Source organism: Hemitrygon akajei, chromosome 13 (genome assembly GCF_048418815.1).
Source record: "Hemitrygon akajei chromosome 13, sHemAka1.3, whole genome shotgun sequence".
Lineage (NCBI taxonomy): Eukaryota > Metazoa > Chordata > Chondrichthyes > Myliobatiformes > Dasyatidae > Hemitrygon > Hemitrygon akajei.
The window spans coordinates 108,410,096-108,429,398 of record NC_133136.1 but is presented as its reverse complement, the minus strand read 5'-3'; the positions used below and the strand labels follow the sequence as shown (position 1 = coordinate 108,429,398).

The window sequence follows — 19,303 nt, the reverse complement described above, 5'->3', positions numbered from 1 at the left end:
GTCAGTGTGGATAGATAATACAACGCTCCTCCTCAGTGACAATCTACAGTCACTCTTCAAGGAGACATGCTCAGCTCACTGCTCTGCTCTCGCTACACGTAACTACGTGGTTAGGCACAGTTAAAACGCTATCTATAAATTCATTGATGAACCATTGTTGTTGGCAGGATCTCAGATGGCAATAATGAGGCGTACTGGAGCAAGACAGATCAGCTGGTTAAGTGGTGTCACAACAACAACCATGCACTCAGCTTCAGCGAGACCAAGGAATTGACTGTGGACATCAGAAAGGGGAAGTCAGGAGAATATGCACAAGACTTCATTGAGGGATTGGCAGTGGAAATGGTGAGCAGCTTTAAGCTCAAGGGCCATCAACATCTCACTGGATCTATCTTCCTCCCAAAATATTGATGCAGTCACAAAGGCAGCATGCCACTGGTTCAGCTTTGTTCGGTTTGGTATGTCACCAAAGACTCATGCAAACTTCTACAGCAGTATAGTGGAGAACATCATAACTTGGTACAGAGCCTCTAAGCAAGGGACTGCAAGAGACTGCAGAGGGTTGTAGACTCAGCCAGCTCCAGCACTGGCACAATCCTCCCCACCACTGAGGACATCTTCAGAAGGTGGTGTCTCAAGAAGGCAGCGTCCTTATTTAAGGACCCTCACCAAGGACATGCCTTCTCCATGATGCCACCATCAAGAAAGAGGTAAGGACCCTGAAGACCCGCGTTCAACATTTTAGGACAGCTTTTTCCCTTCTTCCCTCAGATTTATGAATATTCCAGAAATATTTTAATTTCCATTCCCATTCTGACATGTTGGTCCATGGACTCCCCATGTGCCAAGATGAAGCCACCCTCAGGGTGAAGGAGCAACATCTTATATTCCATCTGGGTAGCCTCCAACCTGATTGCATGAATATTGATTTCTCCTTCTGGTCAATTTTTTCCCTACCCGTCCCCTGCCCTATTTCCCACCCTGGCTGTTTACCTCTTCTCACCTGCCTGTCACTTCCCCCGGGTCCCTTTCTACTTCCCTTTCTCCTATCAGATTCCTTCCTCTCCAGCCCTTAACCTTTCCCACCCACTTGGCTTCACCTATCACCTTCTAGCTAGTCCTCTTTCCCCTCCCCTCACCTTTTTATTCTGGCATCTCCCCCCCCCCCATCCTTTCCAGTCCTGAAGAAGAGTCTTGCCCCAAAACATCAGTGTTCATTCATTGCCATACGTGATGCCTCAGCTGCTGAGTTCCTCCAGCATTTGTGTGTGTTGCTTTGGATTGCAGACTGTCTTGTGGTTACTATTCTCCCTTCCCCCACATTATTTATTTAGTTTTGCAACTTTTAGTAAGTTTATGCCCTGCACTGCTGCCACCAAACAAATCTCACAACATAGGTCAGTAATAATAAACACAATTCCAATTCTACCTACTCGGGCCCATGTTCTGCAGTAGCAAGCGATGACGGTCCCTAGAAGGACGACCCGCTCCATTCCCTGTGCCCCTCGAGTTAAAGAGGTGCAGTCTGGTTTTAAACTCTGTCAGGCTGCCAGAACTGCTGGCAGCTGCTCATAGCATCAAGGCCGTTGGGTAGATAGCTGAAGGGTAGAGGTAATCAACAGCACAGGTAAAGACAACTGATAGCAGATGTCAAGATAATAGTCAATAACAAGAAATTTCTGTGGTTGAACAGGCACACATTACATGTGAATCACAACCCAATGCTTACCCAACTAAAATCCATATTGATCCTTTGTTGATTACACAGGCATTATGGCCCTCCAATACCATTCACCTTGATCAAGTCCAAGACTGTATGCTAAACATGAGAAGGTGGGTTTGACTTCAGCAAGCACCATAGATCTGCACTGCCAGCAGGAATTGTCATTAAAATCTCATCAAGAATGATTTTTCCTGAGACTAATCCTGGCCAGCATCCAAGCTGATATCACTGCTCAGAAAGGGCAAGAATGAGACTTGGTTCCTTCCTGCTCTGTGTGATTTAGTCACTCATTGCATATACACACAGAATTTTCTCTCCCCAGCGCTGCTGTAATACTGCTCATAAGGTCTCACCAATATGATGTTTAAACCCATTACTTTGACGATCTCTTAAGTTACTCATGTGTTATTATCCAATGTCCCCCTGAGATTAACTCATAAAAATACAGTGATTCTTGCCAATTTATACCTAATAACTAAATAATTGTTGGGGCATCGCTGGTTGAGACTGCACAGACAGGTTTTGCAAAAACTGAATGTTAGCTACAATTACTGCTTCAGAGTGTTCCAATGAAGAGTCTCAGAAGATACTTACACTGTGAGGGTACATTTATGGCATGTTTAAATTTTACATTGTACAAAGTTCAAACAATTTTTCTTCAATTATTATAAAATTCATTTGCTACATTTAGCTTTGTGAAGTTATTCTCAGTTTCTCTCATTCCTCCGGGCAAACAATCTGTGCTCTTTTACTCAAGTCCTGCCAATCATTCTTGTTAGGGATTGTTTGTAAGTGGTGTCACCACAGAGATGGAGTCTCAAATATCACAGTGTTAAAATTACAAAATGAAAGTGGATATAGAAACAAGCAATCAAAACAGAAATTGAGAAGCTGTTACCATCAAGAATTGCTGTACACTGAATGGCTCTGTGCAATATGCTAATTGCATTTAGCTTGTGGGCCCAATGTCTGTAAATTCAGTAACACCCAAAGCCCAAATCTCAGAGAGGAAGGTGAGCCTGGGTAGGCAGAAGGTCAGGGCGACAGTCACAGGTAATCAATCAGAGGAAGTGGAGATGAGTGGGTCATCATCAGTCATAAATGAGAATCAGTGGTTTGGTGGAGGAATAGCATTCCTATCAGGTAAGTTTAGAAAGCACTCGGAGTGTAGATTTTATTTCAACAGTAGGTTCCAATGCGAGCACAAAACCCTTCTGGGAAGGACCCTTTCTGATCGCACAGAGGCAGGCTTCACTGTGAGCCATGCGCCTAGGAATGCCCTGCAGACCAGTTTGACTGAAATCCCACAGGCTGAATCTGGATGGGCAATGCAGAAGAAAGCATGAGGGAAACCAGAGGACCCAAGAAAATAATGCTCACATTTTGTTTGTCATTGAAATTTGATCAAACACGTGCTGGTACAACACAATCCAATTTCTAGGCATAAACATTTCTAAAATTTTGGAATTTTGATAACTTGAATATTGTGTTATCCAACTTGTTTTGCATTTTTGTATATTATTTAACAGAAAGACATAACAAAGGCTTGTTGTAGTTAGTGGATTTGAAGAAAAATAATAACCTCCCTTGTTCTAATGTATACTTTATGCTTTTCAGCTCAAATGCTATTTCCTTTTAGTTTTTCATATTACAAACTCAGTCATGTCAGATTTACTATCAGAACCTGGCTATTCTGGTTAACCTTCCTTGATAACATATCAATCTGTATTAAATTAAGGCTCAACATTTTATACTTAGTGCGCAAAGTAAACATAAAAAATACCTTAAAATTTGAAGCAATCATAAGTACCCTTTTTATTTAATGAAAATAGTATTCATACAAAAATTCTATTATTTATTTGCTCAGACTACTTATCCAATCTTAATACATATCAGTAAATCTTCTGATCAATGTGGAAAATGGACCTATGTTAAAATGAGGACTGAGAACTATTTTCCTTACAATTAAAAACTAAAATGCCATTCAAAGCTTGCTGTATTGTTGCCTGTATCATTCTGTCAGTGTTATAAATGCAACCTAAATAGTGCAACAGGATTGAAACCAGATCATCATTAAAGTAGTTAAGTGGCTTTTTGTGTAGACAAATAGAACATAGAATAGTACAGCACATTACAGGCCCTTCGGCCCACAAAGTTGTGCCGACCCTAAAACCCTGCCTCCCATATAATCCCCCACCTTAAATTCCTCCATATACCTGTCTAGTAGTCTCTTGAACTTCACTAGTGTATCTGCCTCCACCACTGACTCAGGCAGTGCATTCCACGCACCAACCACTCTCGGAGTGAAAAACCTTCCTCTAATATCCCCCTTGAACTTCCCTCCCCTTACCTTAAAGCCATGTCCTCTTGTACTGAGCAGTGGTGCCCTGGGGAAGAGGCGCTGGCTGTCCACTCTATGCGCTTATGATCAGGTATGCTGATCATTAAACAAGTAAAGATCTATCACAACAAACTGGATTGAATTGACTTTGTTTCTTACATCCTTCACATACTTGAGTAAAAATCTTTACATTACATCTCTGTCTAAATGTGCAATGTGCAATCATAATAATTTATGATAAATAGAAATGAGGGAAAGATTGGGCTATGCAGGGGTGCTACTACTGCAGGAAAGTTTTGATCTGCAGAATTGCAACATGACTTTTTAAAGTGACCTGTTACCAGGCTTCAAAACCCACCATCTCTCAGCAGGGGTGAGCACAAACTGCAGCAGCAAAGATGCATTAAAGACCCTCACAAAAAAAAATGCATTCCATTTTGGAATTTTGGAATTCCAGAGGTGCCATACAATGCACTGCCACCATTGCTTAGCAGTCTCAGCACAAATGACTGAACTGGTGTTCCAGCTAGTACACAGCTTTTCATTTTCCACCTCCCTTCTTTCTTCAATTGTTTGTTATATTTGCTACCTTTTGGGCCATTCCAGTGGATCTGAAACAACACATCCACTATCTCCACAGCCTATTTTAGAACCCTCAGATATTATCAATCAGGTACAGAAGACGTATCAGCTGATAGCCCCATTAATTTCTCTGATGCTTGTCATTAACAACAAAATTCCGTATCTTCATTAAACCCTTGTTTCTCTATTAATTTCGTTACTTTATATCTTTCCACGACAAAGATGGAAGTGATTTGACTGGTTTAAGCACCTGGCCAGATTGGAGAGGTCGGGACAGGGTAACTCAAGGTGGCAGGTCCTGGGCCTGGGAACGTATTGAAGCAGCAGGGCCCGACTCCGAGAGTGAGGGACGCTCCACTGTTTGGTCGATTTAAACACCAGGGAAGATTGAAAAGTTCAGGGTGTCAGGACCACAGGTGAGGGACAGGCCAGCACTCTGCTCACTGCTTGGCGAGATTCACTCATCCCTGCGCTGAACTGAGGCTGTGACCTGCAACTAACTGGCTCCAGGATTGGCCGTAACTGGCTTCATGACTGTGGACCAGCGTCAGTAAACTTCAGTTCTGAATGTCATTTTCTTACTTTTATTGTTTGCACAGTTTGTATATTTTCTGCGCATTGTGTGTTTGATGATCTTTTTTTAAAATGGGTTCTATTGGGTTTACTTGTTTTATGGCTGCTGGTAAGGGGGTGAATCTCAAGGTTGTATATAGTATACATATTTTGATAATAAATGTACTTTGACCATTTTTAACAAGCTGGAATTTAGTCAGATAAGCTCTTGCCAGTAAAATGGGTGACACGTAATTGCCCTCTGAAATAGTGTGCCATCACTGCCCAGTTGATCATCGCTGTTTAAGCCATCTTTTGCTGATTCTACAATTTCTCCAGTCCTCATGTTTTCAACTTTTTTTGGGAAAGTTGCAAGACTTTTTAAAATCTAAGATAATCCATAATCTTCATAATTTTGGAATTTTCCTATATACTCTTTGCAAGGTGAAATGTATACCACTTAAGAATTAGGACAAGTTTCTTTAATGTTTGACACCTTCACCTTGCACTTCCCAGGAAAATCTCCATATAGAGAAGCTTGGGGTGATCCTAAATTCAATACTGCTGCACTAATACACTCTTCCATGAGGCAAAGTAAGCCAATGACTCTCTGATATTATTATACCCACAAAGGCTCAAAGCAAAATTTCTGTGTACATTAGTTATAATTGGCACATGCTATTCCAGCTGATGCCTTTTATGCCATCAACACCATATGAATCTGAAAACCAGTGAGATTGAAGTAATGAATTGTCCTCAAGGCTTTCAGCAACATCAGGGACAATGACATCATTGTCATTGGATGTCTTGTGAGAAGAATGTATGATTAGGATTATTCTAGTCCTCATTATGCTAAGACTGTTGATTCAGATGGAATCTAAATCAATTGCATGTTCTGCTCTTGCATTTAATTTCTTCCCCGGAGCTCTAAGTCCATGCCACAGCCATTACCATCACATCAATACTTTTTGTGCTACCAGAGGCATCTACTGGGTAGTAAGGAAAAATAAATCACAGTGAACTTCTCTAGCACTAGACTGCCATATCACCAGTGACATTTAGTCATTTGTTGACACAGTAATTGACCGAGGTAATGACACACTTTGACTAGAGCTTTGTAGAAGGCAGAATCTACCAATATTTTGCTGCTTTTCTTAATTAAAGGTGTGTTCTGCATACAATTATCCTAACAACTTGCAGATTTGGCTAACATCTCATTTTAGAAATGCGTTAAGGAATGGGTTTCTAATAAATGTTCAGATCAGGGCAATGCCTGTCTAGAGCTGATGGTTATACAGTGTACTGCAGACAGCATGGTATATCAAAACTGATGCTACACACTGATTTAGAACACTGAGACAGATTGATGTATGACGCACTTGTACGACTTTGCTGTAGTGATGCCAGTGAAGATGTCAGTGTTCAATGGAATAACCTGTGAAAATGCAAACTCTCAAATTTGCCATCACTGATAAGGTTTCTTAAGTTGAAAGTAACATGGAGACCAATGAAGCACAGCCAACTTTTGATTAATTGGTTTTAATAACAGAACCAACCCCTGCCCCCACCCTCAGCAAATAATTATCACCAGTTTTGAATGTGTCAAAGGTGGATTTTCCCGTTATGCAAGAAAGGCTAAAATATAGGGTTTTCAGATTTTAAGGAGCTTGTTGATTTGCAAAGATGTTTTAGAAAAACATTTCATGTCTAATAAACTCTTTTTGGGCTTCCAGCCGGGTACAGGTATCAATTTTAACTGACATTTTGATGCCAAACGCTGCCATCTTTATCAAGAATGATGCCTGGCCAAGTCTAGTCCGGAGGTACTTACAGACCTCTTCTCCTTCCCTCCTGACTGGTTAGTCATCATTCAATCAGGTTTCTGCCATCACACCCTGTTTACAATCGAATTCCAGTTTTTAGACAGAGATCTTTATCTTTGTTAACATTCCTTTCCTCTAGTTTTATTTCAATGGTTTTCTTCAACCTAAATTGTCCCAAAAGCTATTGGCGTGGCACAGGAGTTTTGTGCTGTCAAAGTCAATCCTATGGCCATTGTGAATACAATGTTCTGATCGGCCGATTTCTCTGGGTAACCCAAACGGATACATCTCCTGTCCTCCTTGAAGCGGGCTTCCACCATGCATCCCATCCGGCCAATATAAATTGCTCTGCATTCACAGGGAATCCTGTAAACCCGAGCCCCAGGTCATCTTTGAGAAATCAGCCGTAGCCGAACATTGCATTCGCAATGGCCATAGGATTGAATTCAATGGCACAAAACTACTGCGCCGTGCTAATGGCTTTTGGAGCCATCTGGTGAAGAAAGCCATTGAAATAAAACTAGAGGAAAAGAATGTTAACAAAGATGAAGCTCTCTCACTAAGTAAGAACTGGAATTTGATTGTAAACAAAGTGCGACAGCGGAAACCTGATTGGATGAGGACTAACCAATCAGGAGGGATGGACAAGAGGGCTATAAATACCACTGGACTAGACACACCCAGGTATCATCCCTGATAAAGATGGCAAGTTTGTCATCGAACTGTCAGTTAACTTTATCTGTATCTGGCTGGAAGCCCGAGGAAAGGCGATTTGTCACACACTAGATCCTTTTTCCCGTCTATTTAAAACCTTCCCAATACCTTGCAAATTTAGAAATAATTTTATGAATTTATAATAGTTTGTACAACATGCTTAATTTATTTAAAGAATTAAATGTGTTAAAAATTAAAGTTTATGCATTTTCATTACCTTAATTTCTGCAGATCTTTTTTACCCATCTTACTGCTCTGATCTAAATCCACTTGCTTGGTGAACACTCCAGTCAGTCATGGCAGATCTGGATCAGAGATTGTAATAGAGAATGGCATGGTCCAGGAAAACGTTCAGTGATTTTACCTAAACGTTTAATAGCTCAAGGAACATGGGCAGTTTCTACTGAGTGTAGTGACAAATCAAACCCCAAACCTAGGCTGAGCACATAGAGGCAAATATTTTATGCTGAAATGCCCTTGATGACGGGGAGATGAGTGCCCTGGATGATGCTGGCTGAGTAAACAACCCTTTGTAGCATGTTTTAGTCCTCTACCTTGGAGCCTCCATGGCAGGTGACAAGGCAACCTGTCAGGATGCTCTCCATGGTGCATCTGCTAGAATCTCTAGGCACATACCTCAAACTCCTAATGAAGGATAGCCTCTGGCATGCTTCCTTCATGATTGCATCAATACATTAGCCCATCTTCTGAGATGTTGATACCCAGGAACTTGAAGCTGCTGACCCCTCAACGAGGATTGGTGTGTTCTCCTGACTTCCCCTTCCTGAAATCCACTATGAATTCTTTTGTCTTACAGATGTTGAGTGCAAATTTGTCATTGTGACACTACTCAACCTGTCCATCTGTTTCATTCCTTCATCCCTACGGATGAGAAAGTCAAGAATCCAGTGCAGAGTGTGGCAGAGGCCCAGGTCTTGAAGCCAGATGATAAGTTTGGAGGGGATGATTATATTGAACACCAAGCTACAGTCAATGAACATCAACATGTGTTCCTGTTCTCCAGGTAGAGTCGAGAGCAGAGGTGAGGAGTCAGAGAAGTCGCATTGACTGTTGACCTACTGTGGCGGCTGCCAAAATCAAGTGGATTCTTATCACCTGAGGCAGGAATTGACTCATGATGAGAGCCAAGTAAATGGTGGTTACTGACGCAGGTTATCACACTCGTCCTGAGCACTGATAAAATGGATGCCCTTTTGAAGCTGAACAACCTCAAACCACAGAAATGACAAGTTCAAATGGAAGACGATAGGTAGAGAATTACAGGTCAGTTAGTTTAACATCTATTGTTGGCAGGATGCTGGAATCAATCTTCAAAAGAGAAATAACTAATATTTTAGGAAGACTCAATACTGTATATGTAATTAACAGTATTGCTTTATGAAAGGTAAACTGTGTTTGACAAGTTATGCTTGATTTCATTTAAGATGTGACAGGGAGACTTGTTAGAAAGGAATCCATAGATGCAGTGAATCTGCAAAGGTCTCCATTCAAAATGTCAACTGTTCATTTCCCTCCGGTAAATCTGTCGCCTTGATTCCTGTTTTCCCGTATCAACACAAGTGTTTAGTTGAAATCAAAGTCCTGGCTCTTCTTCCTGAATTGAGGTTAACTAATTGCTGTGCAACTTGAATTTTTTTGAGTGCAAATATCATTGTGGGGTTGACTTATTTACACAGCAGTCTCAGTCCCCTCTTTCTCAAATGCCTTGGAGGAAGAGTTAAAAAGGACATGAATCACAGGTAGTTGGAATAAAGAGAATTATCTGGTTCCTGATGATCACTGTGCTGTATTTTTAGCTGAAAGTGGTCTTTGTCATTTTTAGTTTGGCTTTCAATACCATCATCCCCTCATATCGAATTAGTAAGCTTCAAGACCCTGGCCTCAATACCTCCTTGGGCAATTGAATCCTCAATTTCCCCACTTGCATCTCCTTCACAATCTCCTTTAGCACCGGTGCACCACGAGGCTGTATGCTTAGTCCCTGCTCTACTCGTTTTACACTTATAACTGTAATGCTACATTCAAGTTTGCTGACAACACCACTGTCATTGGCCAAATCAAAGGTGGTGATGAATTAGCATTTAGGAGGGAGACTGAAAATCTGGCTGAGTGTTGCCATAGCAACAACCTTTTACTCAATGTCAGCAAGACCAAGGAGCTGATGATTGACTTCAAGAAGACAGTCAGTCCTCATCGGAGGATCAGAGGTGGAGAGGGTTGTCAACCTTAAATTCCTCAGAGTCATCACTTCAGAGGACCTGTGCTGGGCCCAGCATGCAAGGACAGTTATGAAGAAATCATGGTGGCATCTGTACTTCCTTGGGAGTTTGCAAAGATTTGGCATGACCTCTAAAACTTTGACAAACTTCTATAGATATGCGGTGGAGAGTACATGGACTGTTTGCATCACAGCTTGCTATGGAAACACCAGTACCCTTGAACAGAAGATCATACAAAAAGTAGTGGATACAGCACCAGTCCATCACAGGTAAAGTTCTCCCCAACATTGAGTACATCTACACAAAGCATTGTTACATCCATCATCATGGATCCCCACCCCCAGGTCGTGCTCTCTTTTCACTGCTGCCAACAGGAGCCTCAGAACTCACTCCATCAGGTTCAGGAACAGTTATTACCCCTCAACAATCAGGCTCTTGAAACAAAGGGGATAACTTGACTCAACTTCACTTGCCCCATCATTGACATTTTTCCACAACCTATGACTCACTTTCAAGGTCTCTTCATCTCATGACCTTGATATTTACTGCTTATTTATTTATTATTAATACTTTCTTTTTATTTGCAGTGTTGTCTTTTACACTCTGATTGGTGCAGTCTTTCATTGACTCTATTATGGTTATTATTCTATCATAGATTTATTGAGTATGCCTGCAAGAAAATGTATATCATGTATATTATTTGATAATAAATTTACTTTGAACTTTAGCCATTTGCCTTGCAACCTGCATTTGACTTACATATCAAAGCGTGATGCTTAGTCTTTTCCCAGAACAGACCAATAAAGCCATTTTCATTTTTGTTCTACTGGAAAACCTCAGGGACTGTCGGAACCAAGTTCAGGCAAAGATAACAAAAAGAGCTTAATGAACTGGACCCTCGTGGACAACACATCTCGACTCATTCTAATGAGATATTCCACTCAGAACATAGAACAGTACAGCACAGAAACAGGCCCTTTGGCCCACAATGATATGCTGAACCAATAAAATGGCCAACTAAACAAATCCCTTCTGTCTACACAATGTCCACATCCTTCCATTTCCCTCACATTCACATGCCTATCTAAACACTTCTTAAACATCCCTAATGTATCTGCCTCTACCACCTCTCCAGCAGTGCAATTGAGGTACCTGCCACTCTCTGCCTAAAAAAAACTTGCCCCTCATATCTCCTTTGACCTTACCCCATCTTTACCTTAAATGCATGTCCTCTGGTATTAGACATTTCAACCCTAGTAAAAAGATACTGTCTGTCTGCTCTAATCTATGCCTCTCATAAACTTACCAACCTCCATCAGATCTCCCCTCTGCCACTCCAAAGAAAACACCTTCTTGTTATAGCACATTCCCTCCAATCCAAGCAGCTTCTTGGTAAAGCATATTACGTCCATCTTCCGCTCAGACAGGCTTGAGTCTGATTTGAATCAGAGACTCAAATTTACAAGTCTGCAGCATTATGAGTCTCCTTTCAGATAGTTGCCAAGTCTTAGTTTTGTTTCCCTTTTACCAGGTTAAGAACCTCCCCCCCACTCCCACCATCGTTTCAAGTACTTGCAGAACTCATTGTCTACCTGATATTTGACAGGAAAAATGCTGAGTATCAAACAGAAGAAACAAAGCCAAACTACTGGGTAGGGTGGTCTGTATGCAGGAGCAAAGTATATTATTGTGAGAAGATTGTAAACACCAATCATATTTGCCTTGTTATGATCAGTTACCTGCATGGGTCCTGGGTGAGCAATAAACACATTTCAATGCCAAATGAAGACAAGTCTGTATGCGGGAAGATGTAAACAAACCATGGTAAATAGCCAGTAACTGCTAGAAGTGGCAAGGGGATGAAAAGAGGCTTCTGCTATCCAGAGGTCTTCTGGTTATGATGATTAACTTAGTACATCAGTCAATTAACCAATTTCTCTGCATAAGTACATACGTTAGTCACCACTCATATAACTAATTAGAACATACATCAAAGACTTCTACACTGCTGCTTTGAGCTATTATCTAATCCTTTGCAAATTATCCCTGAACGAAATTTGACCTTTACCATGGACATTGTCCTAATTTGTGCATAGATTTTTATATTTATATCTCATTCAGTTTAGGTTTGTCTGTTAACTGAAAAGGAAAACCAGGAGAAGACAAAAGAACAGGAAAACTCGGGCAGGAAGGCAGTGAACAGAGTATAGAGTTGGCTTTGTAAAACTGCTTCCAGGGCACAAACGGGTTAGCAGAAATCGGCAATATGTCCAGAAAGGAGCTGGAGTTGAGATTGACAAGAGAATATCAGGAATGAGACTGGAGTATGGAAGCCACAAAGGATCAGAAATAAGGATGGAGGGCCAGGATTTGGGACTGAGGATCCAGTGGATCAAGGCTGGGTTAATCAGTAGTAAGACAGAGGTAGTGTTACTTTGAATGCATCCAAAGGATCAAATGGGTCCTAATCCAGTTCATATGGTGTTTAGCAAATTATCCCAGGAGCAGCAAATAACAGCCATTTCCATTGCTCCTGCATTGTCCATAAAGGAACAAGGAATGGGAAAGGTCATCTGATGTCATGTTTATAAGGTTACACCACAACCCAAAGCGCCTGTCAAACTTCAGGATAACAACACAAAGAAAAATGTTTGTTGCCCACATTTCACTCTGAGTTAGCTCATTTTTAATCACATAATACTGAAAAACACAGCAATAATTAGTCTAATTTCCAGGCAATGATGTGCTAAACAGGATGGGCCTTGCAGGAGTTAAACACTTGAAACCAGCAGGCTGTCACACCAAGCTGAACAGCTTACTGAACTGTTTATTTAGCCTGACATCATACCGTTCAGTCAGCAACTACATAGCATGCATAATCAAATAATTCTCAACTGAAAACTAGATATACTTCAGCCATTTGATTGCAGCGTTGCAGTAAAACTATTAATATTCTGAGTGTTGCCTTTTTACAAATTGCAGAATATACTCTCCCCCTTATCTTTGTATCTACAAACTTAATATTCCAGAAATTTCTGTTACAAACCTCTACAAAAAAGTAATGTTTCTTAAATTTCAAGTCCTGGTATATATTTCCTATATAAACAAAATTAAAATTAAAGCAGTATTTCTAAAACTTTAGTTTATCATTTACATTTTTAAAATAATCATTGAGTCTTTCTACATCCATAGACTAAGAGTTAGACTGGAGTGAAATATTTCCAGCTGAGTGATTGATGGAAGTTATTATTAGGTAATGGTGGAATAGGCTTTAATTGAAAAAAATCAATGTATTCTCTGGAAACTATTTCAGTTTGAAATCTAATTCAGGAGAATCTGGTCTCTTAGCACTTGAATTCCAGTTTTCAGAATCAAAGCTAGTCAAAACAAAATCCCAAGATTAATTTAAATTTCAGCTTTAAAGCATGCTGATAAAATTCAACAGCATATATTTAGACTACCAGTGATATGGAGCATTTGTGTAAATCCCATTTATGTTTGAAGCGTCATATGAAATTTATACTCAGCAAAGTAACGTATGAAGTTGAGCACTGGCGTGCTCTGCAGTGTACACCTACCATATGTAGAACTACGCTACCTTTTTCATGCCGGCAGCTGGAAACACCCAGTAATATTACCTTGCATGTAATAATTACCTGCAAAGTAGAAAAGAAATTCCAAAACATTCCATCTCTAAACTGTGCAGGACAACATTCTTAAGGTAAGTTCAGCATTAGCAAATAAGCAATCAATAATACTGCAGAATCTACCATAAAATCTGCACAGTACCTACAACTTCCTTTTTATCTGTCACAGCAGACGAGGAGTTCATCTGATAAAATATTGCCTAACAAGCAAGCAACAGCTGCACAGACACATCACACGCCTTACCTTGTCTGGTGATTTTCAACCGTGGACTTAGCAGCATCTTTGTTTCTCAGACCCTATGGTTCAATGCTTGTTCTTAACGTTAAAGGCAAGGAGTATTATAAAGGTGTACTGTCAGCCTATTCTACTGCTAGACTGATGAATAAAATATCAGGCATTCTGCTGAACAAACTACATGTATTATTTATAATATTCGGACTTGTCCACAGCAGAACTTTAAGGTAAATTGAGTAAAAAGAAGACAGCATCAGCTCAGCATAGTGTTTTAATTTGATTCCACTGTCTCTGATTGAATTCTACAGGCAGGTGGAACATTGAAGGTGCAATTTGAACCTCGTTGAGATTTTAACACTCTCCTGTCTGCTGCCTGGATTCTTGAGAACACATTTATCTGAATACCACTTCAGTTAAATCAAAGGATTAAAATGCCTCTGTATTTAGTGACTACAAAACCATAATGATAAAGAAGGAAATTTGAAAACATGTACTTAAACAATTCAAAGCTCTGCAAAAATAAAAAGAACTACCTACAATTCAGTAGTCAGGCACCAGTAGATTGCTGTTTTTTTCTTATGAAGGAGGGTCCTGTTGGCAGACTGGTCTATTTGGACTGGATTCAATCAGTTTACATTTTGGGGAATACTTTCTTAATGATATAAATTCCACCCCAGCTCTCTTATTCCTCTGTTGTATTCTTATAAACATACAGCAAATGTTGTAATCTTATTTATTATGATGAATGATATTAAGAAGCATAACCTGTTGAAAATAATCATCCATGTCAGATTGTTTTTCATGCACCTTTCTCTCTTTATAACAAATATCAGGGAGTCTGACAGCTATGACTGCCCCACTCACCTTCTGTTCTTCATTTATGCTTTTTCTGCTTTATACTTCAAAGCAATTTGCTTTTCCCCTCCATAAAACCAAGCTCTGGATTCTTCCAGAGGAGGTCCATGGGATGACTGTCCACAGGAGGGAAGGAAGGAGACTACTTCACCCTACGTTCTTGTCCCTCTTTGCAGCTTCTGCGGCTGCTCCACCTAACTGTGCACCTCTTCCCAATCCTCTCACAGATTTAACTGTATTACCTGCATGATGCCATTGAACAAGCGATCCGTTCTGCTGTCACTACTGAGAGGTGTCTCATACAGTAGAATTCTGCTCTTTTTCAGAGAAATTATTGGTATTTTCTAGAATAGTTTTATATTGAATTCTTGACAGGGAGTCCTATCAAAAGCTTTCTTTCAAACTCCAGCAACAATAGTAATATTATATATATAGTGCCCAGAATTCCCTGCAGTGCTCTGATTGCCTGGATGATGTGTGGAGAGGTCATTGGGTTAAGCACTGATTACTAAAATGTCCTCTTCAAAGAGCACCACCCCCAGGCAGGGTCTTCATGTTTACTTCAGCTCCGTTACTGAGGAAGCACTTTGCACTGATCCCGCATGCTCAGATGTCTGAGTATCTGAAGTATTGTCAATAAGCACCTCCCACTGATCTTCCCAGTGAGTGCACAGATCGGCACCTCGAACATAATAGGTAAACTCCGAATAATTGTGATAAGATTCTAAAACCTGAAAGTTGCCTCACAGGTAGATAGGGTAGTTAAGAAAGCTTATGGGGTGTTAGCTTTCATAAGTCGAGGGATAGAGTTTAAGAGTCGCGATGTAATGATACAGCTCTATAAAACTCTGGTTCGGCCACATTTGGAGTACTGTGTCCAGTTCTGGTCGCCTCACTATAGGAAGGATGTGGAAGCATTGGAAAGGGTACAGAGGAGATTTACCAGGATGCTGCCTGGTTTAGAGAGTATGCATTATGATCAGAGATTAAGGGAGCTAGGGCTTTACTCTTTGGAGAGAAGGCGGATGAGAGGAGACATGATAGAGGTGTACAGGATATTAAGAGGAATAGACAGAGTGGACAGCCAGCGCCTCTTCCCCAGGGCACCACTGCTCAGTACAAGAGGACATGGCTTTAAGGTAAGGGGAGGGAAGTTCAAGGGGGATATTAGAAGAAGGTTTTTCACTCAGAGAGTGGTTGGTGCGTGGAATGCACTGCCTGAGTCAGCGGTGGAGGCAAATACACTAGTGAAGTTTAAGAGACTACTAGACAGGTATATGGAGGAATTTAAGGTGGGGGGGTTATATGGGAGGCAGGGTTTGAGGGTCGGCACAACATTGTGGGCCGAAGGACCTGTAATGTGCTGTATTATTCTATGTTCTATGTTTAAAAGAACCCTTTAGTGAATAAACTTCACATAAACAGACTAAAAGTAAAATCCATTTTGTAGTTTTTCCAACAATGGAAAGTATCTCATGCCATAATGTAACTTTTCTCAATCTATTTTAATCCAAATGTTCATCTGCTCAGGTTACCACATCCCCCGAGCTGGATATTCTCCTTTAACTGAATCAATGTGAACATATCATTCATGAAATAACACCGACACAGATATAATTGTCCAAGAAACCTTTAAGCGTTATTTAGTATTGACTTTGAAACAACTGAATAAATTGTCCTTTCTATTCTCACAGTAATAAAGTACAATTTCTCCCTTGGGCTGAAAATGAAAAACAATCCATTCCTCTAACTGGGACAGTTATAAAAAAACTACCAACAATATTGTGCATTTATATGGCATGGGAAAATGTCCCAAGCACACCATAGAGATGTGAGCAGACAAAACTGGACTCTTCAGACTAGGAATGGAATGCTGTCCTTTAGAAGGTGAAGAATGCACAGAAATTGTTCTGATTTACTTTCTCATCATGACTCCTACCCTCACTACACTGTCAACATTATCCCATACAAACACAACATTCTTCAGCACACATAGGTCTGTGCTTCACTAAACATCCTTCCATCTGCAGGGCCTGGGATCAATGCAGGCTCTTATAGATCCAAGATGGCTGCCTATCATAATAATATTTGTGCGTAGACAGCACTGTGGGTTATTCACTATCTGCATGCTATCGGGATATCAGGAGAATGTGCTGCAGCCACCAACTCTCAAAGGAGAGGTTTATTCTTGCTTCAGAGTCTTTCTGCGAACTCTGTAGAGAATGAATAAAGTAAAGAGGGAGCAGGTACTCAGATTCTCTGAGATTAGCGTGGACATCATGGTGAAGACAATGGAGAGCAGGCAACGACCTTTGAGTTAGTCAGGGGTGAAAGCTGAGGACACAACCTCAGAAGTAAAAGGCTACAGAATGAGAAGGAATCTAATGATCTACAATATAAAGCAATTGTTAAACTACTTCCTCATTGCTCATTAATGGGAGAGCACTGACACATCCCTGCAATCACGGCATCTCACTTTGTTAAGCATCCAGGTTGTCATACCACTCCACAGTCTGGTAACAATGAAGTTTCCTACTCCCGAAATCCAGCAATGTGTCTTTGGAAGGACCTTTCAGAATACTGTCCCTATCTCCAGTCTCTGCCATTCCAGTGCTATTCAGTTAGCCCTGCAGTTCCTTCTGAGCTGTACTCTAGTGCTTGTTTCACAGTCTGGAGAATGTGTCTCCATAGTCCCCTGAAGTGTGATCTTCACACTTTTGAAAAGCCCCCTTCCAAAACTCTAGACACTGCAGAAATAGCCAAGACTGGAAAAGCAAATCACATGTCAGGCAACAGTGAACTGTAACATTAATCATGTTCTTTGGTAATGCTTTTAATTGCTTTTTGATTTGCTTTTCCTGTTGGCCTTTGGATGAACTCAAGATCAATGAACCTGGACTGAAGGCCAGGAATGGATGCTGATCATTAGGAGAATGGGCAAAGATTGTTGGCTTGTTGCACTGCCACTGATCAAAGTGGCCATGGGTAAAGTTACCTCAGATCAATGGGGGGGGGGGGGGTGCCCTATTTCCCCACTGGTTTCTAGCTGGAGGTGAGCACTGGTTCCTTGTGACAACATACATTGAAACACTTAGCATTAACAAGTCTCTATTCCATCAAAAGCATGCACCATAAGCCTCCTCCCGAGCAGATCGGTGGAAGGGTGCAACTTGAGCATGCTTGTGCTTAGTTTTTGCAGAGATGCAGCTGTAGGAGGAGGAGTCATGGAGGAGGTTCCAGGCAGGAGTTATGATCCAGGTGCAGATTATTCTCTTCACCCAAGCACCAGGTTCCAAATCAGATCAAGCCTGTTTTGGTTAAAGTCAACACAAGGAGTCATGGTGCTGAGATGTGACTATCCAGGCTATCTGATGTGTTAACCATAGTAACACACAAAATGGTGGAAGAACTCAGAGACCACTGAGTCACTTGAAGATATCATTGATGGTTTGCATGGTTGTGCCCCGATGGAGCTGGCTCGGTTAATAATCCTAAGCAGTCTCTTGCTGTTCATTGGAGCCTCCAAGGCATACTGACAGAGTCAACAGAAGACAAGGCAGCACTGAGGCTTTATCCATGTGTCGGGCTTTCCCCACGGGACAAAGCGCCATTGACAATTTTACTTTCACCAGCTTTGACAAGCAAAAGTGATTTCATTCCTTCAGTGTATCACTAGGATCAACATTAGAAATTCTGCAGATGCTGGAAACCCAGAGTAACACGTACGAAATGCTGGAGGAAGGCAACAGGTTGGGCAGCATCGATAAAAAGGAATAAACAGTCAACGTTTCTGGCCAAGACCCTTCAGCAGGACTGGAAAGGAAGAGGGAAGAAGGAGGCGGAGTGGCACAAGCTAAAAGGTGATAGGTGAAGCCAGGTGGATGATGTAGGGGAGATGAAATGAAGAGCTGGGACGTGATAGGTGGAAAAGGTAAAGGCCAGAAGCAGAAGAAATCTGATAAGAGATGAGAGCAGACCATAGAAAAAAAGAGGAGGAGGAGGGCAGCATGGGGGAAGTGATAGGCAGGTGAAGAGGAGGAGGAGGGCAGCATGGGGGAGTGATAGGCAGGTGAAGAGGAGGAGGAGGGCAGCATGGGGGAAGTGATAGGCAGGTGAAGAGGAGGAGGAGGGCAGCATGGGGGAGTGATAGGCAGGTGAAGAGGAGGAGGAGGGCAGCATGGGGGGAGTGATAGGCAGGTGAAGAGGAGGAGGAGGGCAGCATGGGGGGAGTGATAGGCAGGTGAAGAGGAGGAGGAGGGCAGCATGGGGGAAGTGATAGGCAGGTGAAGAGGAGGAGGAGGGCAGCATGGGGGAAGTGATAGGCAGGTGAAGAGGAGGAGGAGGGCAGCATGGGGGAGTGATAGGCAGGTGAAGAGGAGGAGGAGGGTAGCATGGGGGAGTGATAGGCAGGTGAAGAGGAGGAGGAGGGCAGCATGGGGGAAGTGATAGGCAGGTGAAGAGGAGGAGGAGGGCAGCATGGGGGAGTGATAGGCAGGTGAAGAGGAGGAGGAGGGCAGCATGGGGGGAGTGATAGGCAGGTGAAGAGGAGGAGGAGGGCAGCATGGGGGGAGTGATAGGCAGGTGAAGAGGA

General features: G+C 41.7%; 1 protein-coding gene across 2 annotated transcripts in view; it reads right to left on the bottom strand.

Moving 5' to 3' along the window:
• arhgap24 (Rho GTPase activating protein 24) overlaps window positions 1-19,303 on the bottom strand; it is a 465,634-nt gene that overhangs the window by 401,241 nt on the left and 45,090 nt on the right. The window contains exon 1 of one of the 2 annotated variants that reach the window (XM_073065241.1): window positions 13,867-14,047. The exons of the other annotated variant lie outside the window; for it this stretch is intronic. Within the exon in view, the coding sequence (XP_072921342.1) occupies window positions 13,867-13,903 (37 nt within the window). The 5' untranslated portion in view covers window positions 13,904-14,047. Of the gene's footprint in view, window positions 1-13,866; window positions 14,048-19,303 lie in introns of those variants that run through there. 2 annotated transcript variants of the gene reach the window in all.